The sequence below is a fragment of the Anas acuta genome, chromosome 12 (genome assembly GCF_963932015.1).
Source record: "Anas acuta chromosome 12, bAnaAcu1.1, whole genome shotgun sequence".
NCBI classification, from domain to species: Eukaryota; Metazoa; Chordata; class Aves; order Anseriformes; family Anatidae; genus Anas; species Anas acuta.
In genome coordinates, this window is record NC_088990.1 from 12,219,773 (window position 1) to 12,243,219 (window position 23,447).

General features: G+C 45.4%; 1 protein-coding gene and 2 long non-coding RNA genes across 11 annotated transcripts in view; 1 reads left to right on the forward strand and 2 right to left on the reverse strand.

Moving 5' to 3' along the window:
- The window catches only part of NEO1 (neogenin 1), a 188,095-nt gene extending 173,137 nt beyond the window's left edge, over nt 1–14,958 (forward strand). For 5 of the 8 annotated variants that reach the window (XM_068695190.1, XM_068695191.1, XM_068695192.1 and 2 more), the window contains 6 exons: nt 1,972–2,210; nt 2,914–3,006; nt 7,231–7,389; nt 8,983–9,237; nt 9,558–9,694; nt 12,068–14,958. In XM_068695190.1, the coding sequence (XP_068551291.1) occupies nt 1,972–2,210; nt 2,914–3,006; nt 7,231–7,389; nt 8,983–9,237; nt 9,558–9,694; nt 12,068–12,151 (967 nt within the window). In that variant the 3' untranslated portion in view covers nt 12,152–14,958. Of the gene's footprint in view, nt 1–1,971; nt 2,211–2,913; nt 3,007–7,230; nt 7,390–8,982; nt 9,238–9,557; nt 9,699–12,067 lie in introns of all 8 variants that reach the window. The other 3 variants (XM_068695196.1, XM_068695197.1, XM_068695194.1) reach the window with 2 other exon arrangements.
- Nucleotides 14,959–15,327: 369 nt separating this feature from the next.
- LOC137863284 (uncharacterized) lies at nt 15,328–18,310 on the reverse strand. 2 transcript variants are annotated; one of them, XR_011100836.1, is made up of 4 exons: nt 18,154–18,310; nt 17,232–17,385; nt 15,807–16,031; nt 15,328–15,491 (listed from the first exon to the last, which is right to left on the reverse strand). It is a non-coding gene; the product is annotated as an uncharacterized lncRNA (long non-coding RNA). The 2 variants fall into 2 exon arrangements; XR_011100835.1 differs by having other exon boundaries at nt 17,665–18,310.
- Nucleotides 18,311–18,496: 186 nt separating this feature from the next.
- On the reverse strand, nt 18,497–21,327 carry LOC137863200 (uncharacterized). Its single transcript, XR_011100743.1, has 3 exons — nt 21,246–21,327; nt 20,974–21,037; nt 18,497–20,259 (listed from the first exon to the last, which is right to left on the reverse strand). It is a non-coding gene; the product is annotated as an uncharacterized lncRNA (long non-coding RNA).
- Between the last annotated feature and the right edge of the window lie 2,120 nt (nt 21,328–23,447).

Genomic DNA, 23,447 nt, shown 5'->3' on the forward strand with positions numbered 1-23,447 from the left:
TGTAGAGTTTATTACTTTTAAGCCTCATGAGCTGTAGAAGCTCTGTCCTGACACCAACGTAGTAATGCAGTGCTGTGACATGAGTTTGAACTCCAGTGTTTGGCAGATAATTCAGCTGTATTGATGGATGTTATCATGAAGTCGGTGATGATGTTCATCAGCTTTTCTTAATCAGTATTTCAGCGTTTACAAAACATCAAAGGTTTACAGACAAAAATGTTATAACAATGCTTTCATATAGACCTACACTTCTTCTCTCTGAGAAGAAAGTACTATTTAAAATACTGGGATTATCTTGCATTCTTGTCTGAATATCAGCTTTGTGTGCTTACAGTAATCACACCAATCTCTGGTGAATGTCTTGCTGGAAGCTCAGATGGTCGTCTGAGAGCTGACATCTCATTATGCAGCTTCCGTTACTGCTTGCGCCAGGATCAGAGGCAGAATTAATTCAGGCAGAGCAGCATGCAGGCCTGGCTCTTCTGTTTCCAACCCTGTGCTGATACATCTGTGTAGAGCTGTGTGAGCTCAACAGCTCAGGCAGATTCTCACTTCTGTTCTTAGTATGTCCTCCACTGTGCACAGCAGGCTTCCAAGCTGTGCATGATAATAGCTAATTCTTGGACAGATTACTGGAGTGGAATCCGGACCCGGAGCTGGACTCCTTAGAAAAGTGCTCCAGAATCCTAAATACAACTGTGTGTCTGACTTCTACCCTCACTTAGAGCACAGACATCTGAATTAAGATGACAGCAGTGATGCTGCCATTCATAAGGCTACTGGAAGTTGTTTCTGCGTGTTCTTTTAAAGAACTGAACAGAGCTGAAAGCTTTTTATTGTTTTTAAGTTTGAAGAGACTGTTTTATGCAAACAAGGGTTATAAGAAAGTGATAAAAAGTTTGGCTTAGAAGGTAATCCCATTTTTTTGCTGAAGCTGGACTATCCTGCAAGAATGCAGATTCTTGGCAGAAGAGAACGTGGATATGAGAGTCTAGCAGCTGGGAGATGTGATTGGGAGAGGAGAAAGTTCAGGGTCTTGTGCCCAAGAGAGGTTATTTGTTTCTCAAGCAGCAAAAATAACCCTGTGAAATCTTGCCTTTGCTTTCCCAGTTTCTGAATGCCACCTCCCACATGCAGCAACACACAACCTTCTGATCTGCTTCATTTGTTCAACTACAGAGCTCACAGCCAGGTGCTGGGAGCATGTCTGGCTGTGTATCACCTACACGAGAGGCTCTGTTTGACGATACTTTCAAAATTGTATAAAGGCAGATATCTTAGCCATTCCTAGCAAATGTGCTACCTAGAAGGGACGCCTTCCTCCAGCACTGCCAGGGCCCAAAAGGAGAAGTGAGTAGGGGGGGCAGTGCTGGAGCTCTGAATTTCATTTTTCCCAAATTCCTTCTTGTCAAATGTCTTACCCACAAGCACTCTCCCCAGTTGGCTGCTGATGCTGTTCAACAGTGATGAAAAAGCACATTAGTTAGATGTGTCTAACCTGAGCAGTGGTAAAATGAATGTTCTTGTCATTAATCTTTAGTGTTAACCATCCTGTTGGGATAATTGGCTATTTCTACACTCCTTCTGCAGCTATTGTTTGAGGTTGTTTGTAAACCCTGGAGTACAGCACAGCATGGTGTACATACACTTCGTGTTTAGAATATTCTTTTAATAACCATAAGCACTGGAAACTTAATTTTTGTTAATGAAAGCTTAGTCTGTAGAGCACAGTTCTACAGCATGTGGTACCATTTGAGACAAAATTCATGGCATCAGAGTTGCAGAATATGCAGGGGTATGCTTTGAGATGTCAGATGTGCTTATATGTAAAATTCAAAGCTTCCTGCCCAGTGGGTAGCTTTCGCTCAGCTGGATACAAGATCAGAAAGAAATCTCAATGAAAATTTGCCTTTTTCAACAAGTGAAAGGAAGCATACATCTAAGAACATTTCATTTGTTTTCCTTCCCAAGGAAACGAGCTGCCTGCAAATCAGTGAACGGGTCCCACAAGTACAAAGGAAACTCCAAAGATGTCAAGCCTCCTGACCTTTGGATCCATCATGAAAGACTGGAGCTAAAACCCATTGATAAATCTCCAGATCCCAATCCAATCATGACAGATACCCCAATCCCTCGCAACTCCCAAGACATCACCCCAGTTGATAATTCCATGGACAGCAATATCCATCAAAGGCGGAATTCCTACAGAGGTGAGCTATCAGCAAGTACTTTGATCCTGATTCTTAAAACTATAGATATTTTACTTTATCTGTCAAAATCACTCTATTGGCATGTTATTTGGTTACCATAATATTCCTTTGTTCTTACTTCACGAGTACCGAATTTGTCTTGTTCCTGGTTTATAAGGCTCTATGAAAAGGAAGGACCACATGTTTTAGTGAGGAAAGTGAATGCATGAGAGTTAAATAATGAATTTCCCTTAGTAAATACTGATCGGTAATCAGAAGATCATGTAAGAAGTGTGTGACACATTTCTTTCAGCAAATACACAATCAGGTTTCAGCACCTTAGCCAGCTACTGCTCATCTCTGAGGCTTGGCTGAGTTTCCACACTGTGAGTGGTTTACATGGTGATGCAGCACGTCTTACCCACAGGCATGACTCTGTTCTACCACTCATTTCCCAGAGCTGCATCACCAGAGGTTTGTGTTAGCCTGATGGCCTGGTGAGTTCTGGAGAGTGACCAGCTATCTTTAACACTCCTCCTCCTCCCCACTTCGTGGTGAAGGATGGGAGAGCTGTTTTTGTCAGTTGTGAGTCACAAAACTGCTTACAGACGGGAGAGCCCTCTTTTGCACTCAGAAATAATGAGAGGAGGATTGAAATCATCATGGTATGGTATCACAGAAGTCTTGCTTCCATGGTAAATAACCTTCAGTATTCTTCCTTCAGGGCATGAGTCAGAGGATAGCATGTCCACGCTGGCAGGAAGAAGGGGAATGAGGCCCAAGATGATGATGCCTTTTGATTCTCAGCCACCTCAGCGTAAGTCAGCAGCCCACCTACCAGCTGTCCTGGATTTGGGAGCACCCAAACAAGCCATGCGGATGCTGTATGCACAGGCACACACGTTCACTTACAGTCTCCCTGCTTACATCTCCTTCTGTCATATCCACAGTGGAAACAGTTCAAAGAAGGCATCCTGAATCCCTTATCATGAAGGCAGAGTTAGATTGAGTTAGAAAGAATAGCTGTACTGGGCGGCATGCTGCAAAAGGGGGAAGAGTTAGAATGTGTCCAGCTGTCTATCTGTCCCAGTCTCCAGCAGCAACAATTGCAGGTGGCTTTTAGGGAGAGCCTAGGAGCCTGGCTGCTTTTTATAGTCCATTCCCTTTGTATTCTGCCACTATCCAGCTGTTAGATAGGAACTGCAGAGGGTACATCGCTGCTGAGACTTCTGTGCTCTATTTACTGACCTGCTGAGCAGGTCTTGACCCCTTTCTGAAATTGCTGTCTGCCTCTCGTCTCCTGTGGTAGCAAGTTCGAGAAGTTCAAAACCTGCTGTGTAACATAGTTCTTTCTATAGTCTGTTTTTAACCAGTCTCCTACTGGTTTCATCAAGAGATTTGTGGTTCCAGTACGGGAGGACCCGGTAGCGCATTCTGTGTTTGCCTTTCCTGCTGCATTCCTGGGTTGGTGAATCTCAGTCAGGCTCTTCTCTGCCATTAGTTGTCTTCTTTTTTGGAAAAGATAACAAAAGCCTCTGCAGTATGTACAGTAGTTTTGCTCCACAATGTGTCTATTATACTAATTTATTGAAATGTGGATGCATCACTGCTAGAGGCTGAGTTTTTGTGAGTCTGGCAGAGCAGACTTTTAAATGAGGAGGATGTCTGGTTTGTTGTTCCTTATTTGTGTATTTTGCTGCTAATTAATGACAATTTGAGCAAGTATGCTGACTTAGAAATTGTGTTGAAGTAACAGAAATACAATTATTATTCTGAAATATTTTCAGAATTAAAACATACCTGTTGTTTTCAAATGATAAAATTCTGAGATGAAAAGGGACTTTGCCAATCCTCTGAACAACTAGACTGAAACCTTGACTTCAGCACAAGTAAAACTGCGAACGTTTACAAAAGCTTACCTGCACCGACAGAGCTGTGAGACAAAATTACACAATGCTTATTTGGTATGAGCTTTAGACATGTGTTGTTCAGGGACATGTCTTGTTCATGAACATAAAGTTCGTGTTTAACTCAGGTAATTGCTACTGTTGTTACCTGCTGTCATGTATGGGTGTCTAACGGTGGACACGGCAGCTATTGGATTCTGATGATTCCCTGTCCCATGTCAGGTTCTGGAACGTGATGAATTCAGACTTGTGTGACCCCACAAAAAAAATCAGACTGCAGTGAGAGTTCCTTTGCACTTTTCTGATAATGACAAGTGCAGCTTCCTGTAAATGGGATGCAGCATAACACAACATAATACAAATGAGTACAGGAGCCAGTGCTGAAACATGCTGAGTACTGCACAGAAAGAGCAGAGCAACACGCGTTTCATGCTACAAAATTCAGTGAGAAAGATCTGGCAACTTTACACGATCACTCCCACACAGGATGGGAAGATGTGCAGCTGACAAGAGTGACAGATACGGTGGTGGTACATATTTTATGGAGGTAGCATATTCCAGTTCCACTTTATAATGGTATTCAAGCTGATGTGATTATGCTGGCAGATACAGTTGTGGATATGATTTTTCCTTGCAGCACCAAACCTAGCTTTGACATCTTTTTTTTTTTTTTTTTTTTAATGCCAGTCCTGCTGTGTTTGCTTGAAAAACATATGTGTTTCCCATCCATCCTGAAATAGATCCTGCCTTGCCCAGAATGAAAGAACCAGCTGCAGACACAGCTGGCTTGGTGCAACAGGCTAGCACGATGCACTAAATGTCAGGAAGGATAAGTAAGGTCCTCTGGTGCCTTAGGGCTTGAGATTGTTTTTGTGACTTTCTCTTGAGTTTTTGTCCTGTTTGCAAAAGCTCCAAGGAGTTACAACTGTAGGTTTTTTAACAGTCAGTAAAAACATTAAGGTGATGTCTTTAGATACTTTCTTGCAGAAGCTCCACTGAAAATGGACGTTCTGGTACATGAGGCTCTTTTCAATAAGCAGCATAGGCAGAACCATTTAGTGTGTTTAAGCCTGTGGCTGCAGATACCTTCCTGTTCCTTTATTTCCCTGTACTGTAGTGTTCAAATCTAGTTATTTTCCTCTTAAGTACTAAATTAGGATAACTTAGTATGTTCAATTTCAGTATAATTTCCAGCAGTGCAACAGGAATGGTGCGTGCCTAGTTAGGCCCTACCTTTTGACAACTGGAAAACAAAACTTCTGAAGGATATTAGGAAGCAAAGACCTATTTATTTCTTAATGCACATTTTTCTTTGTCTTGTTCTTCCTATTAATTTTTTTCTTCCTTGAAATTAAATAGCACATTGTGATCTGGTGTTACAGCATACTGAGTTTTGAACTGTAAAGCTTTGTGTGATTTAGGTGTCCAGAAAAGTAATTGCAGAGTTGCCCTAGCTGGATGGCTAGGTGAGAAGGTGCACATACCTAGGACCTGGCTTTTCACTGGATCAAGTTTTTCAAACTCGCTCACTGGATTCTGCTTTGGGTGGTATTTTAGAACTACTGTGGTCTTGTTTTTTCTCCATCCCCAAGCTTTTAAGAAGTGTCTTCTGAGGCACAGAGTTATGTGCAAAATTTTTATTGCAGTTGCAGAAATGTCTAGGCAATCTTTTGTAGTGACATTCATTATATTTGATAATGACCAAATTGATACAGCAGTAGTTTTTACAAGTAGAAGTAATTAAAATGTTTACGCTTATAAAATTTTATGCCTTACAGTCTACATGCTTCCTACCTTGCTGACATGCAGGAGAACTCCCGGTGTCTCTGATGACTGTCATCTCTGCCACAGTTTCTGATCACCCAGTTCTTGTGGTTTATTCCTTGATTTGCCAGTTCCCTGTGAGACAAAGTGACACTGTAATCTTCCTTGAGGCTCTTAGTGAGAATAGCTGGTATTTTACTGTGACTATCCCTGGACATGTTTCCCTAGGATTTAAATCTAGAACCAAATGCTCAGTAACAGAGTGTAGTTACTCTTCATTTATAGGAGGCTGATGATAATAGGGTTGGCTTTCTATTCTAACTTAATGGTTATTACAAATAGCTGAAAATCTGTATACATATTGCCTCCTCTGATCAATTCCCATGTTCTGTCCTGCTGACAGGCTATTTTCCAGGAAATGAAGAAGTCAGAGGGTTCAGATTTCTTTAGTCAGCCTTTGAGTTCAAACAGCATGCATCAATGCAAGAAGTCTTAACTGGATTACCATTATAATGATAGATTTGTGCATCGTCAGTCCTAGAAAGTAATTTTCAAAGGCACCACATGTGGAGAATTTCCAGAAAAGGTTCAAACCAACCAACTACAACCATGTTTTTCTTTATGGTACTAATGCTAGCACTGACCTTTGGCCTTTTCCTTCTGTTTTCTGTGTTGAGACTTCTTTTGGGTGATTTTAAGCAACTCAGTATTTCAGTCTCTCATAAGACCTAAACTGTACACTTTTCCTCCCATGTGGGGAGTAGTGGGACTTTGTTTTGCTGTTATCACAAGAGGGTGAGGATATTTTACAGTAAGTATAAAATTCATGTGTCTCAAGCAGGAATAAATGCAATAAAGACAGCAAGATAAAAAATGGGAAAAAAATGAAAAAACTGTTTTCAGTTTTAAGTGCATAGGAGCAGAGCTTTACTAATTCTGCACAGAGGGAATGAATAGAGCCTTTGGTGTCATGTCCTACGCTTATTTGTCTTACATTAATTAATTAACCAGTGATGCCACATTCCATTACAATGTTGAGAAATTCAATGGCAGTCACAAATAGTTTGGAATTTGAGCTCAGATGTCTCCTGTATTAGGTCTGACATTTATAGCACAGCATGAAATATGTGGAAGTTCTAAAGGGAGTGTAACAGAACTCTTGGAAGACGCAGCCAAGAGAAGAGCACTCGCTGTGCAGGAAAATGGAGGATTCTGCTTCTTTGGGGGGTTTGTGTCTTGTCATGGAGGGAGCTTGTCATGGCTCCCCTGCTTAGAGGCTTTGTGGGAGAAGGGAGGGATGTGGTGCGTTTCAGTACATGTGCATGCTTGTCTGTATGTTAAGCATTTTTCTGTCTTATATTCATTCACAGCTGTGATTAGTGCTCATCCCATCCATTCACTCGATAACCCTCACCATCATTTCCACTCCGGCAGCCTCGCTTCTCCAACTCGCAGCTATCTCCATCACCAGGTCAACCCGTGGCCGATTGGCACATCCATGTCCCATTCAGACAGGGCCAATTCCACAGGTGAGATATAAACATGCAGGTAGATTTTGATTGTATTGGAACAATGAGTGAAATGTGGAATCAACAGCTGAAACTTAACTTGGTCAGTCACCATTTTGGTCTTAGCCCAAGGAATGCAAACTGTCCCAACAGATACTTTTCTTCCTTTCCTTGAGTCTCTTTGTGCTGAATGAAAGTAAAATTAACTTTTGAGGTTTTTAGATAATGGCAGACAGCAACTAGCGCTGTGTGTATTTGCTTCGGTAGGTGACCCATAGCATTTCCGGGCTTGTTGCCAATAGAAGACTATGAGGAAGAATGGGAAAAAGTACTTCCCTAAGAGGCAGAGGGATGGGTTTAAGTACAGACAATATTCTTGACAATTAGATTGCGTTTTATGTAGACTGCTTCTCGTGTAGCTCAGATACTGATCCTTTCGATAGGTGATAATGCCCTTGGAAAAGGAGGTTTAATGTTTTATATACATACAACTTCAAATAGGAAGACTCCTTAATATAAAACCTTCAGCCCTGGAGTCTGAAACATCAGTTTACATCTAATATGAGCTATTTAATGTGATAATAACTTTCCTAATTAGTTGTGTTTAAAAGCGAGACAGAACAGAAGTCCAGATTTTGTTACTGAGAGCTATTAGTTAATCCTCCTGAAGCACAAAGAAAATTGTGGTGTTTCCTACGCGGCATTTTTCAGGCTTGACGCACAATTGCTTGCAATAGTTTTTGTAATGTCTCCAGTTTTCTTAAAAATTCTGAAGCAACGGTATTGCTAAATTGCAAGTGGATAATATCCTGAGATGAAGTGAATTCTGGGTTTCTGTAGCTTAAGGTCTAAATTTTAGTTAAGGTGCCAGAGCCAACAGTATTGTTTCCTGTTTCCTTCTGAAAACAATTCACAAGGTCGCAAACACACAGATGATATGTTAGAGGCAGAGGTTCCTCTTGCTGTGTTTATGCTGCTGAAGTGTCAGCTCTTGCCATCCAGATCTTTTCCTGCACATGGTCTGATCAGGATCACGATGCCCTAAATTCAAGGTACCATCTTGTTCTCTGAGATGTGGGTGGAGCTGCTGCAGTCAGCCAAATGAAGCCTAGGATTTCATTTCAGTTTTCAGCAAGTAAAGGGATTTGAAATCTGTCTCAAAGAAAAAAAAAAAAAAAAAAGGCTGTTCTGTATGCATTTCAGTGATATATGCAGAACATATACCTATATAAGAATTCCTGTGTTGTGAAATACTGAAGTGTAAAATGAGACTGAAGATTTGTGTTCCGTGCTGTTCGTCTGAGGCCCAGGCTGCTGTCTGTCTTCTTACACGTAGGTGTTCCCATACAAAGCTGTTGATTTGGTCTTATACCTGTGGACTCATTCAGTTCTCCAGCTTATTTTGTTACTGAACAGCTGTTGCCGTTCACTCTACAACAGGACGGTTACATGGAACTGGTGTTATTTGCTACACAGCTGACTTGTGAATTTGCTTCTTAGCTTATAGCAGCAATCTTGGGAATGGTGCTTGTAAACACTACTGCTTTGTTCCCATGTGACCACAGAGAAAATTTATGTAAAAGGAAATAAACCGCAGCTTCTTGTCTGTTGTAGAATCTGTTCGAAACACACCTAGCACGGACACCATGCCGGCTTCCTCCTCTCAGACATGTGCTGACCATCAGGATCCCGAAAGCACGACAGGAGCTTACCTGGCTAATGCACAAGAGGAGGATTCAGCTCAGAACCTCCCCACGGCACATGTTCGTCCTTCCCACCCGCTGAAGAGTTTTGCAGTGCCAGCAGTCCCACCAGCTGGTTCCACGTATGACCCTGCATTGCCAAGCACCCCGTTACTGACTCAGCAAGGTGAGCAGGGGAAAACTTGCCAGAGACACTTGTCAGACAGAGAAAGAAAGAAGGAGATTTTAAGCAGAAATTGATAGGGAGAGTTGGGTGTCAAAGGAAACGTGTCAGACGCTGGACTGAATTTTTTTGATACTATTTTCAAGGCCCTTTTCAGTACATAAATTAACTAGACAAAAATTAAAATTCAGCATTTCATTATTTGAAGTGTTCGTTTTCCTCTATTCTAATAGAATCCTCTTTATTCTCCTACTACCAAGAGCCTTCTGAAAAGGCAGAATACTAATTAACTGAGGCATAACTATATAACAATTTCTTTTAAGCTCCTAACCATCCCGTTCACTCGGTGAAGACTGCATCAATTGGGACCTTAGGAAGAACTCGACCTCCTATGCCAGTGGTAGTTCCCAGTGCCCCTGACGTGCAGGAGACCACCAGGATGCTCGAGGACTCGGAAAGCGTAGGTACTCTTACACTGCCAGCAGCTTCATTTGGCAGTGCGTATCAAAATGGTGAACCTCTGTGTGTATGATCGTTGTAAACTTCAGTAATGACTGCACTGAGACTTTCAAAGGTAGAGGATAATGAGGCTTCTGACTTCTACCAAGTGCCATTGCTTGTTAACCCACATAAAAAAAATCACCCAGTGCCAAAACCTTCTATACAAGGCTGTGAATTCAGAGAATAAGCACATAAATGCAGGTATTAATGGTACTTTCTAAATCTGAAAGTTACCTGTGAGCATACCTCTGTTTCTCGTTACACACCACTAAACAGACGCAGTGTTTCCATCTATTCCAGTCCACAAGGCCCACTGAGTCAAAACTGGTAAACCTCCAGCAAGTTTGGCTGTCTTGAAGCTATTAGCTGAACATAGAGTAACGGTCTCACAATTACAAGGGAGTAAAGCCAGATACCACCTGTAGCAGTAGTTGTCTTCTAATTTTTTACAACACATAGCACCTAATGGAGATGATGAAATTATGACTTGGCCTTCAGAACACAAGGTTCTGTACTGGAGCTGTGAAAGTTTCCCTGCATGTCTTTTTTTTGGCTTATCTTGGCTTAAAGAGCATCTTTGTTTACAGAGCTGAAGGCCTCCAATGGTTCCACTTGCTCTTCTGTACAGCTTAAGGTGTTGTGTTCATGCTCACTTTGAGATGTCATTTTTTTCTATCTGTTTTGCAAGCATACCATGCCTGGATCCTTTTAAAGTCCTGCAGCTGCAGCTTCCTGTGCTGTTGCATAGCCACTAAAGCATCCAGAGTGTCATTGCGAATGAAATACAGTGTTAAAGCCAAAATGTTTAAGTAAAGCCATGATCCCAAATATTTAGATTTCCTTCTTGTGAAAGTGTTCTGACTTTCTGAGAAAAATGCAACTATTGAGCTTCTTTGGAAATAGACAGTTTTTAAGAGGTGAGGATCTTCCAGGTGTCAGGCAAGAGCTATTTTTTTTGAAATCACAGGCCAAGAAGTTCTTATATTAGCTATTGTATTACTGTTACAGGAAATGCTCATTTTGAATGATTTTTTTTCATGTTTCCTTTTTCTTGCATGCCTTTGTCACATTGTTGTTGTCTCTAATTCATCCTCTTGATTTTACTTCCGTATGTGCTGGACTCTCTAGATTATATGCATACCTGATCTAGTATACTTTCACTCCTCTTTCTATTTGTCACTCCTATCTTACTTGTTTATTTAGAGTTGGTGCCAAAATACTTATTAGTTATTTATCAATTAAATTTGTAACTTAAATATATTCATGAATAAGTTTATTAATAAATTAGTACAATATAAAGTCACCATGCACACTTTATATGCTAGCTAAATTATGAGTTTTAGGAATTAGGATTAGAAGGTGATTTGAATTGATTTAGCCCTTATGAGAAGAGTAAGTCTGAATACTTCCAGCTCACTGATATTTATCATTGCCAATTGCTGGCAGATAGCGTGTTAGACACAGGACAGAGAGGACATCTCTGGTACAAAACAGTCTAGATTAGCTTGGTAAATTGAAAGTTGCTGCTCATTTCTGCTTAAATGAAAGAAGAGGTTTGTATCTAGGAACACAGAAGTGAGAGCACACTGCCAGGTCTGAGCACTCCAGTTTAGGGGTACGCAGTCAGCTGAGCAGTAGCTTTAATACTAGGCTCTAGCCAGAAGGTCTAATAATGGGCCTCAATTATACAGAGCAGAAATGATCACACAGGAGTTCTGGGGCTCCTGATTTGGCACTATCAGAGCTGGTACTGGAATACCACAAGCAGCCTGGCTTGCCTTCTATGAAAAGAGTTCTGTGTCCTTCTATGAAAGACTTGGCTTAGAAAAGGTTTTGAGATGAACCAGTTCATGGTATCTGTCTATGTACCTGTATAGATTACAGAATTACAATAGCTGAAGCTAGTCAATTGAGGCTAAAAATGGAATATGATCTTTTTAGCAAGCCTAAGTGTGTTTTAAAACAATTTTACCTGTATGATTTTTTTCATTTTTTTTTTCCAATCAAGCCAGGACACTCTTTCTAAAATACCTACTTCAGTTCAAAGACAGCTGTTACCTTGAGGCAGGAACTGACACAGGTGAAACAGATAAGATGATCACAGCTTAACAGTCAGTTAAACCATAAATCACTAATGCAAAAAGATGTGCATTTAAAGTAGTGTTATTCAACGTATTAGTTCTATAACTCTCAGTAAACCTGCTTCTGCTTACTCGTGTGTCAGAGCCACAAGCTATGCTAGAATCACTGACCACTGTTTATTCCTTACTCTGTCTCTCTCCAAAGACCGCATGTCACCTTGTCAGTAACTAACTCTTTCCATCTCCCACAGAATTATGAACCAGATGAGCTGACCAAAGAGATGGCCCACCTGGAAGGACTTATGAAGGACCTTAATGCCATCACTACAGCATGACCACCTTCACCAGGACATGACTCCAAATCGTATCACAAGTCTTGGGACTCAGCCTTGGAATGCAAGGAATTGTACAGAGAGTAAAAAATACAGAAAAAGAGGGACAGCACATTGAGAGCATTCACAGAAAGCAAACGAACCAACTGGTGCATTTGTGCTACAGCTCGAAGAGAGATGACCTTTCTTGTCATCATCCTGCAATGAAGTCATTGACAGGTTGAATTCCATTTACCTGCTGAGACCATGCAGGATGGGACGCATCAGGCTGAAATCTAGCATCCAGACAAAAGGAAAAAAAAAGTGGACTTCACATTTTTTTTTCTGGTCAGGTTTTGTCTCAGTGGTGTGATTGCCCTGCCTTTTCAGTGTTGGACATTCGCATTTATGTACAATTTTGTGTTTTTATTTTATCTTTTTTTTATAAAAAGGAAAAAAACTAATGTAATCAAAAAAAAAAAAGGAGAAACTGTTGTTTTCCACAGCCTAAACTGACATTTGACTGCTTGTTCTATTGTGTATGAAAATTCATTGCCAGTGTGGGTTGTTTTGTTTGTTTTTTATTCTGCGTATAATTACGTCCCCTTCTGGCAGTTAATCCATGGCCTTTTGGGATGCTGCACTGCTATTTGTAAGCTTTTTTTTATTATTATTTTTATATTATAATTATTAAAAGCCTGACTTTCTCCTCTCATCACTGTGAGATTACCAGTCTGTTTGAATTGAAATGTAATTTGAAAGGCTTGTTTGTCGCTTTTTGTGCAGTTTCAATATTTTGAGTGGGGAAAAGTAGATGGGGAAGGGGAGGGGATCCAGTGGGAGGTTTCATTATTGTTGTTTTCCTGTCTTTCTACATTGACTCGAAAGACTGAAGAAAATGAAAGCATCTTCTGTAACGTCCTTCCTTGTAACTTCAGCATACTGTGTCTCTGGTTACTGAATTGCAGTGAGAGTCATTTAGAAACATAAAAAAAATTCCTCCTGTAAAGTAGGGTTCCTTACGTTTAGATGACACTACAGCTTATTTTGGCATCAGTGCTCTGTTTTGTTGTTGTTAGGTTAAAGACCACATCATGAAACTGAAGTGCAGATTAACACTCACACAGCACGGAGAACTTGGCACAGGCAGCAGCGCCCAGGCACAGCACTTCGCTGCTGGTGCTGCTGAGGTTTGAGCAACCTGGCCCTCTTCAAGCAGAGAGCTGTGGACCTCTTCTAAACATTTTACGCCATGCCTTTGAGAACACATCACATCCACAGGCTCCTTCAGCAGCACGTCCAACCCCAGTGCAATTTCTCTATCCCAGGCCATTTAAACAAGAATCTTCTTAAGGATTCTTGAGAGACATAAGCAAGGCAAAATGTATTTTTTTACACTTTTGAAACCATTAAAAATAAAAACAGTATTAGCAACTCAGGTGCTGTTCACATTATCTGTCTAGAAAGGAAGGAAAGTTAAAAGAGAGCTCCTGTATGAGGGGAAAGAAAAGCTTTTTTATTTTCTCAGTATCATTGCTTGGCTCTGCCATACTCTGTGAGGAGGAATGGCAGAAAAGGAGACTATTTCAGTGAGAAAAATAAACAAAACCCATCTGCCCAAGAACCTTGTGTGTATTTTCACTTTTAAGATAAGATGAAAGAAACCCCCAAACTTACTGATGATTCATGTGGAGACTCCGTTCCTCCTGAGCAATGGGATTTCTAGCTTGGAAGCTCGGCATTAATGATGGAGGCAGTGCAGGTGGCAGGCAGTTCAGATGTGGGGCACTTCTAATGTAATCCAGAGCTCCTCAGCTAGACAGCTGCACCTGCTGGAACAGAACAGGAGATACCAGGATCTGTTTTTAAGTTTAAAACAAACAAAAATTGATTGCTTCCCACCCACTCCTTATTGGATATTTAATGGATTAAAATAATGGATATTTAATGGATGTTTTGCTACAGCTAAAGCTCTGGGCCCATTTTCTTAATCCCCATCACAAAAAGAGAGCCCACGAATCATTCTGGAGAGCAGCAGGGGTTCGGGCTGTAGTTTTACTTCCTTTCTTTACCTGGACTCTTTGTGCCATCATGTCTAGCACATTTGCTGGATTTATTTATTATTTGAAGGAAAGGAGGGAGGGAATCAATTGGAGCACCGTGGGCCACCTGGAAAATTGATGTTTGGACTTTTAATCAATACAATTCAGGGCAAAATAAGCTACAGAATATGTATTTAAATAATAAAATACACACCTTGTCCTGAAAGGACGGGTGTATGTTTTCCTTTGCCTATTTTTTACCTATACCCAAAGAAATAGCATCTTACATACACAGTATTCTTAGCTGGTGGGTCTTTGTGAATATTACTTATGTATAACACCATGAATGTTAATATTGTCATTGAATTTGGGGAGGGGAATATTTTTAATGATAAAACAACTGTTCAAAGTTGGTTTTTTAAGGTTAAACTAAAAAAAACATTTATTCAATTCAGTGTACAATCTGTATTGCACTTTTTCACATTTTAATGCTACGTTTTCTTACATATCCTGTGATTTTAAATTTGGACATTGTGTATTCTTGTAGTGTCATAGTCGAGCTGTTAAGTGGCAGCTTCCCTCAGAGAGATTTGGGGAAAAAAAAACCTGTATATTGTTTTATGATTCTCATGTAGAATAATTTTGAGGACTGCTGTAGACGTCTACCTTTCTGTACAATTTTTTTTGCTTTTCTGTAGTATTTGCTGTATACTCTATGGCTTTTTTTAATAACTTCATGTTTATTATTTTGTATTGGACATCCAATACACTTTTTTTAATCCAATCAAATTCTGGTCTGCTTGGAGAGTTTGTTCTCTTTTCAACTATTCCTCTACCTTGTTTTCCTAACCAAGGTGGTGACCAGGTTTGGGATTTTACTCGAACCTTTTTTGTTGCAGTTTGTCAGGTTGCTTCCTCCAGAGAAAGAAGAGGAACAGGAGGACACCATTAACACCATTATTCCCACCCCTACACAGGTGTGGAGCATGTAGTGTCTTCCTGGCTAACTCCCTACCCTCTGTTTGCAAGCTCAATAGCAAAAATATCATCTTCTAACAAGCAAGCCTCAGGAAGCAGGATTTCAAGCCAGTGGAAGTATGTTTAAGAGAGTAAGCCATTAAATCACAGAAAAAATAACGATTTAAATCCTTAAATATAGCACTCAAAGTGCTGTAAGCGATATCCTTGTTCTTACCTCCACGCTTACTCCACTCTCCAATACTGAAAAGATTCGCTGGTCATCAGTCTCTTCTTCACAAGCCAGCCCTAATTACTGGCATCCTGCATTCCTGAGGGTATTAGACCCTTCCTCACCGTGACCTCTGCAAATGAGAACAAGCTACTGCATGGCTTTGCACTCCCTTCCCCCATCCCTATTTTGCTAGGCAGGTTCTAGTGTTCTCTCCAAAGTTTTGCAACCTTGCTGAGGTTGAGTGGAAACACCCCCCGCAGTTCTGAAGGCAGGCTGTGACCCTGCAGCCGGGCAGGGGCCTCTCAGCCAGGCAAGAGTTGGTGGGAGGTGTAAGGGAGCTGGGAACAAAGGTGTTAGTGATGTAGTTGGGAGTGCCACAAGGCACAGCTGAGATGCAGACACAAAGAGTTGACACAGCAGAAAAATGTGACCTCTATTTACTAACCTCTGGCTTTGGAAGTGAAAGACCATCTCTTATTTGGCCAGCACAGCTAATTTCCGCGGCTACTCGCATCGCAGGTCAAGGCAGATGAAAGGTGGCGGTTTTCTGAGGGCCACGTAGTCTGTTGTAAGGCAGGTAGAAGGAACACCTGCATTTGTGCCCTTCTGCAGGCTGGGCAGTGCACGGCAGGGACGCTAGATGGCAGCGATGACTTGCTGGTAAGCAAAGCTGCAAAGCAAAACCACAAACACACCATTTTTTGCATCTACCTGGAAGAGACTGTTTCTCCTCAGCCTACATTAATTAAGGAGACTGAAATTAGTGATGTTCTTTTGTTAGCAGCAGCATAGTAATGAGCTCCTGCAGCAAACTAGGTTTCTTCATGCCTCGCTGTGTCCTTCCTTGATAGCATTTATGCTTCCAACATAGGCACAAAGGTTTGACTTGCAGCAACTCAAACACCTTTGGTAAATTGGTGCAACACTTGCAGACTTCTCCGATTAAAAGCAGCCTCCTGTCTTAAGGCAGGAATTAAGGCTGGCTTTAAACTATCAGTAAGTCAACGTTCATCTCAAATAAGAGCATTCCTATCAAGGCACACGTGATTTTAACTAAATTGCTTTGGCCAAAACCATTAAATCAGTACAATTTTTCTGCAGGGGCAGCTCTCCCCTAACCAACCACAGGGTTTGGTCAGGTTACACCTGCTCTTACTGCACAGGGGATGGTGGCTCCTGGAACCTGCCTTTTTAACAGGCAAGAAAAGCCTGAATGTGGCAGCTGGCCTGGGAGGTGAACACAATACAATGAGGGGGAGCAAAGAAACTTGCTGTAGGGGAAAGTGTCCTGAACCGGTCAGCCCAGCTCCCTGCTCAGGGCTCCCTACACATGCAGTTGCCAGGCCCATTTCCCCTCTACAGGCAGGCCCGGCAGCAGTTGCACTTGACCAAGAACCTATCCCCTGTCCTCCAGGAGAGCAGGATTTAGTGTTTTTTGTTTGTTTTCATTTTTTCAGTTATTCCCCATTTTCAGCTCCTGTTTCCCCACCTTCTTCCCTCAGTTCCCATCTCTCCCCAGACCCCCCTCTCTTCCAGTACATGCTGCCATTCCTCCAGACCTTCCTCTCTCTCAGGACAGCAGCCGAGAGAGACAACTCTCAGAGGACTGCAATTCAGAGCAAACCTTGGTGATATCTTAGGAGGGAATTCCCCAGCCTGGCTGTCTCAGGACACCCCACCCTCTGTCAAACAGGAGGGTGGTGCTGCTCTGTTATCTGCAAACCCTGCTCACGTGAACCAGGCTCAGCACAGTCATGGTTAAAACAGCAGCAACCCCACTGCTGCAAAGGCTGGGTGAATTCAATGAGACGTGCTAGAGATGTAGCAATAAATTCATCACGTTAACTTAACCCAAACCAGGATAACTCACACCTAGCAGGCTCCAGACAAGGTGAAAGCACCCACTGGACCACGCCTGGCAGTTTTGCTGCATCCCTTTTGTTTCAGGCTGCCAGCACATCCAGCTCGAGTACTTCCATCGCTCTGTCAGGGTGGGGTGAGGGCCTCTGTCCTGGACTTCAGGCCTGAGGGGGAAAGGAGCAACCCCAGTCACTGCTCCTGGCCAGCAGAGCCTCTGCAGGCAGAGCTGGGAGCGGGTTGGAAAGCACTGACCCTGTCTCACAGGGAGTGCGAGAGGAAGGGGCTTCCCCAGGGAAACCGGGGGCAGCCACGTGCCTGAAAGCCCCTTCCCACCCCGCACCCTCCCTGAGGCCAACCTCCCAGCCTCCTTGCACGCGAGGAGCACGCCAGGCCACATTGCTCCTCCGTGGGCACCATCACCATGGGAACTGCATCCACTTAACTCAGCAAAGCTCCGTGCTGACAGCGGCTTCCCTCCGGTGCAGGGGTTCCCCCGCAGCTGCTGCGAGGCAGAGCCCCGGTCACGCACCACTCTGAGCCACCTCCTGCCTGCCCACAGTGAGGCTTTGGAGCCTCGTGGCCAAAAAATAAAGAAATCTGTGGCTGCCAAGGAAACCTGCACCTCTTCCTGGTCCTGTCTGTCCACCAGAAGCCCTCAGTCTTGAGGGCTGCCCCTGTGGTATCAGTGATGTGGGAGTGTCACCTCCCAAACGCTCTCAGCCCCAGGCAGCAGGACTGCTCTGGCAGTCACATTTTGCCCTCCTCATTCCGGGTTTCCCCCACCTCTGCCTGCCCCTGCTGTGCTATTGCTGCAGCCTTGTGGCCATCACAACACCCCCACACTCCAGGGATCCAGCCCCACGAGGAGATGCTGCACAAGGGCTCCCGGGGCTGATTTCCCTGATCCTACAGCATTCACTGGCCTCTCTTACCCCCAGGTAAACAAGGTGCTTCTTCCCAGCTCAGCCTGCTCCCAACCACTTAATACCAAGCCTACAGCCTTTGCACAAGCCCCTGCTGCTGCCCCTTCACAAACTCCAGCAGCCTTGCTCCTACCAGGGCTGAACAGAGCCACCCACACCCCCAAAAGTGAGCTGCAACTAGGGAGCCACCCCCCAAATCCCCACTGCTGCTCTTACCTAGCCAGGTCTGGAGGAGCTCTCTGCTCCCTGTGAGGAGCTGGCTGAAGCCTGCCCCTTTCCCCAGGTGTTCCCCATTTCCCTCCCCCAGCCCCTTCCCAGGTGCTGAGCATTAACCCAGGTGCCTAATCCAGCACTGGGGGCTGGTTCTGTTTTGCAAGCCAGCCAGGCTCACGTGCAGGTGGGCCTGGAGAGCTGGGGCTTGGCATTGGGGATGAAGGCTGGGGTGTGGGCAGCCATTTCCAGCCTGCAGTGGTTTAGGAGCTGCGTGAGATGTGCTCCGAGGCACTGAGACTGAGGAAAACGCAGCGAGCAAACAACAGCATCACGGCAAATGTGATGGATGCTGAGCCCCCAGTGCTTGTGACTCACGGGCTCCCAGGGGATATCCCTGACTCCCCAGGACAGGCAGCTGCTTGTTTTTATACTGCTTGAACCCAAATCCTCTGATTTTGGAGACGGTTTTGCTGGGGGATGAAAACAATCCATGTCATGTGTCATTGCACAAGTGCCTCCAGGTGCCCCTGCTGGTCCCTGGGGCATCTGCAGCTCCTGTAGGTGCTCTCTGGGGTCTTCTTGGTAGAGCTGATTAAAAGCTGCAGGTTAAGCCCCTTCCCAGAGCTAGGTGTGCACCTCCTCCATTGCCACAGCTTCTCCGGCAGCACAAGCCTTATAATGACATGAAATATCAAGTTGTCCTGGCACTCGATTTTTGCCACAAATCATGAGCTGCAAGAGAGGGCTGAGGCAGCAGGGAGGCCAATAATCCATCAGGGGCACTGCTCCTGCCTGGCAGGAGCTGCAGACACGGGGCAGGCCAGCAGCGTGTGACCCCAGGCTGGGACGCTGTGCCCCTCGCAATGCAGGGGACGGTGCAGAAATGCTCACAAAGGAGCAGTGCTGAAGCCCTGTCCTTTATCCTTCCTGCCCCCTCAAGAACAAAAAGTCACTCCCGGGTCCCTCCTACCTCCACTGGGTTTGCTGCAGCAGTGCCAGGCCACTGACGGAGCACCAGAGAGAGCAAAGAGCTGCTCCCATCCCCGGTGAGCCCCCCCAGGGGCCATGCTGGCCCCCGCGGTGCGGGGAGAGGCTTGTCAGCACCGAGCCTCTGCGGAGAGGAGCTGGCAGTGATGGGTACGCGTGGGGACAGAGCTGACAGCAGCCTTTGGCCGCAGCAGGAGGCCAGTGTGGGTGGACAGGGCACCGGAGAGGCAGCGCTGGGCCTGGGGAGGGCAAGTGGCCGTGCCCTCCTGCCAGCCACCCACGGCACCTCTGATGGAGCTGGAGGGGCAGAGCAAGCGTGCTCGTGCTGCGAGCTGTGCGTGGGCGAGCCCCAGCCGTGCCCATCACAGCTGAGGAAGGCAGGTGCATAAAAAAAAAATAAACTAAAGGGAGGTGGGGGGAATAACCCAGAGGAGCTGTCTAATTTGCAGCCCAGCCAGGGAGAGCAGCTTCCCAGGGAGGGGAAGGTTTGGGCACGCAGGGCTGGAGATGCTGTTAACGCCTTCCTGCCTGGCACTGCCTGCAGCCTCAGGCAGCTCCTGTTCCCCTCCTGGGAGCCAGGCAGGGTTCCCAAGTCTGGTCCCCTCTGTTGGGGGGATTTTGGAGGAGGTGGCTGGCCCTGAGCATGCTGCAGTAGCCACAGCTCATGCCGGGCAAGAGATTGCCTGGGAAGTCCTGCGAAGGGCCTGCTGTCTGCTGGGCTCCCACTATAAGCTATCAAGCTGCTGTTTCTCCTCCGTGAACATGAAAGAGCCTCTACCTTTTCCCAGTGACTTCAGTCAGTGTCTTTTCTAATCAGGTGCCTGCTAAGAGGTGGACTTGAGCAGAGCTGTCATTGCTAGTGATTAGGGTCAGCTGGTAGCTGGAGGCTGAAAGGCAGCTGGTTTGCAATCACTCCTTAAAAAGAGTATTAAAAAAAAAAAAAAATCAATCTACCTTCCTGCAAATTTTAAGTGGCATAATAAAGTTAGGATTTTTTTTTTTTCCCTTTAATTTGTCAGGGGTAGGCAGTACCATACTCAGCTCCCTGGAAATCACAGCCTAAAGTGAAAGTGGGGCTTAGGCACGGGTTCAGTGTGCTGGAATTGGTGAGCAAATGGCTGTCAGTGGCAAAAGGCAACATGCACGTGTGAAAATTCACCCCCTTTTCGCCAGCAGGGAAAAAGCCAGCAGGCAGCCAGGGGATTTGTCTGAAGACACCTTGCCAAGGCTGACAGCAGTCCCTTGGGATCGCTGGGAGCAGAGCACAAGCTCTGGCAGAGTGACCTCCCCTTCCCATCAGGTGCTGGCAGCCAAGGCGATGCACTGGCAAGGGGGTAGCGTTGCTCACCACGTGCCTATGAGGCTTGGCTTACCTTCTGCAGGTTTCTGAGAGTGGGTTTGAGTCCAGAAACCAAAGAGGCTGCGGTCACACCCTGGTGGAGGTGCCTAAGGCACACACAACACCCAGCATGGCTCTGGGTGTGTGTGGGGGCAAGCAGGGGACGCAGCACTACCGGGCGCAGTGCGTGGGCTCTCCCAGCTGCCTTGTGCAGAGGGGCTGTGAGGATGAAGCTCTCTGGGGCTCAGGGAGGTGGCTGCCACCCAGCAGTGCCAGGCAGGAGGAGTTACCTGCGTGGGGAAAGGTCCTGCCTGCCTCCTCGGGTGCTGTCTCTGGCTCTCACACCGCCCTCGCCTACGGGAAGCAGAAAATCCTGGTCAGCTTTTCACCGGGGCTGGTGAGGATGCCCTGGCCCCTTGCTTTTCCCTCCCTGGGCTTCCCCAGCCACTTTGCTCCCTCCCTGTGCCCCTCTGGGGGCTGTGCTCCTGCTCTGTACCCCTGTCCCAGCGAGGTACATGACAGAGGTGGGCCGGGCTGGAAAGATTTCTGCCCAGCGCATCACCTGAGGGTATGGACCTCCTGCCTGGAGGCTTTTTCCTCCTGCTTCTGCCTGAAGGTGGTGGGGCAGCAGAGGGTGATCCTGCAGGCTTAGAGCAAAGCTAATTGGTATTTTAATTTGTATTTTATCTGCTGTGGATTGCACGTGGGTGGGAGTGTTGCCTTGTGGCTGGTTTCCCTTCCACATCACACAGAGCAGATCCCACGCAGTGTGCAGCTCAGTGGTGCTGCGGGCAGGCAGGTAGGTGCTTGGCCCCAGAGGAGTGACCAAGTGAATGCTGACATCAGGGTGTGGTTCTCTTTACTTTAAATAAAATACACACTATAATGTACTCATCTATTTAAAGCTGTGGTTCTGAACTTGGTGGCTCCCCCAGCAAGGAAAAAGGTGCAAATCCCTTCTCCTTCCCCAGGGCACGCGCTGGAGCACCCTGCAGGCTCCCCGTGGCCTTCTGCGCTCACCAGCACCGTGCTGCGAGCTCCTGGGGTTTGCAGTGGGGATAAAAAAAGGACTCAGCTGCTTGCCTGCACAACCCCAGCCCTAGCCCCTTCTCAGTGCAGCTTTGGCTTCATTTTCCTCCCTCTCCCTTTGGGCTAATCACCCCCCCCACCCCAAGATCTGTCTTTGGGAGGTGAGTGGGGCAGGCAGCCAGCCTGGGACTGTTTTCTGGGACAAGGGAGAAATCCCCAGAGCTGAGATCCTGCCTTCTCCTGCTCTGAGTCCCTACCCCAGCAAGCTGGGTCTTCACAGGGCACTGCAGAGAGGTAGAGAAACCACCTTGTTGGATGGGAGGGTGACTTGGCTCTGGTACCTGCACAGCTTCTTCCTGACTGCCGGTGTGTACCACGAAGTCCCAGTTCAGTCTCGAGTCCTTCCAGTGAGATAAGGAGGCAGCAGTGCATAGGCTAATCCAGCCAAGCCCTTCCAAGCCCTTCCTTCCTTCATGAAAATCCTGGAAGTTTCCAAATCTTCTGTGAAGTATAATTAATTTTCTTTTATGTTTCGATAGGGCAGGACTGACTCCCAGCCCGTTTCCTCTGTAATGCTAACGGCATGCAAAATAAGACAGCTTGGAGCAGGCATTTATTTTAAAAGGCAAACCAAGTATTTTCCTGCCTGCACTTCCCTCTGTGAAACCCAGAACTGACCTTCCAGGGCAGAGCCGTCTGGTTTCAAGGGAATGGCATTTTCTGATGAAAAGGTTTAGTTTGCTCTTTCCTCGCCAGCTCTGCTCCTTTACAGCCAGACAAGGTCAGAGGATTGATGGAGGGAGACCATCAGGGTCCCCTATTTTCCTGTATCATCAGAAGCAGGAGGAGAGAGCCAAAAGGAGCATCCTGCTTGGCTTGCACTGCATTGTGTTGGTGAAAGTGTGCGCGAGTCCCTGAGCATCCTTCTCTGCAAAATCCTGATTTTATTCACAGCCTTTGGGCTCCTGTTCATTTATTTACTTATTTATGCCATCTCTGGCATTGGGAGTCCTGATTAAAGAACATCCAGGACCTTGTTCTCACCCCAGCAAGGAGGACACAGTGCTCATGTGCTAGCAATTAAAGCCTTCCAGAGGCTGGGTGAGCTGTAAGGTTAAAGGGCTAAATAGAGCCATGGGATGAGAACGAACCAAAGCAATGAGATTTCAGAGAAAGAAAACTGAACGTGAGCTGATCGGCAAGGCAGGGGGGAGGCTCCTGGTGCAGGGACGAGGATGTCCAGCTGCACCTCGCTACCACGGGCTGCAGTACACACGCCAGCAGCTGGGCTGCTTTGCTCTGTGTTCAGCGGGTTCTGAGGAAGGGGCACGAGGCCACACGGCTGCGGTGTGAGTTACTGACCCCAGCAATCCATTCTGTGCCCATTTCCTAGTCTGGGTTTGGACAAAGACTCAAAAAGGATCTCACAGGAGGGAAATGAGAGATAAGGCTGTGAAGTGAAAGATAAGGCTTGAGGCTAGTTTTACCTTCCAAAAGTACTTCAGGTCCTGACTCTGGCATCATCACTGAGCTTAGTTTAAGACTTGGAAATGGTGACTTTTTGTCCAGATTTTCATCCGCTTTCTGTGATAGTCCTGATTCCAAGCTGTTAACTTCTGCATCCTGTGGAAAGGCTCCCTGAGCTCTTCTCTGAGGCTCACAAAGTCAGCCACAGATTCAGATCTGTCAGTACTGTGAAGGAATCTCATACACTTTTAGCAAAACAACCTGCAGG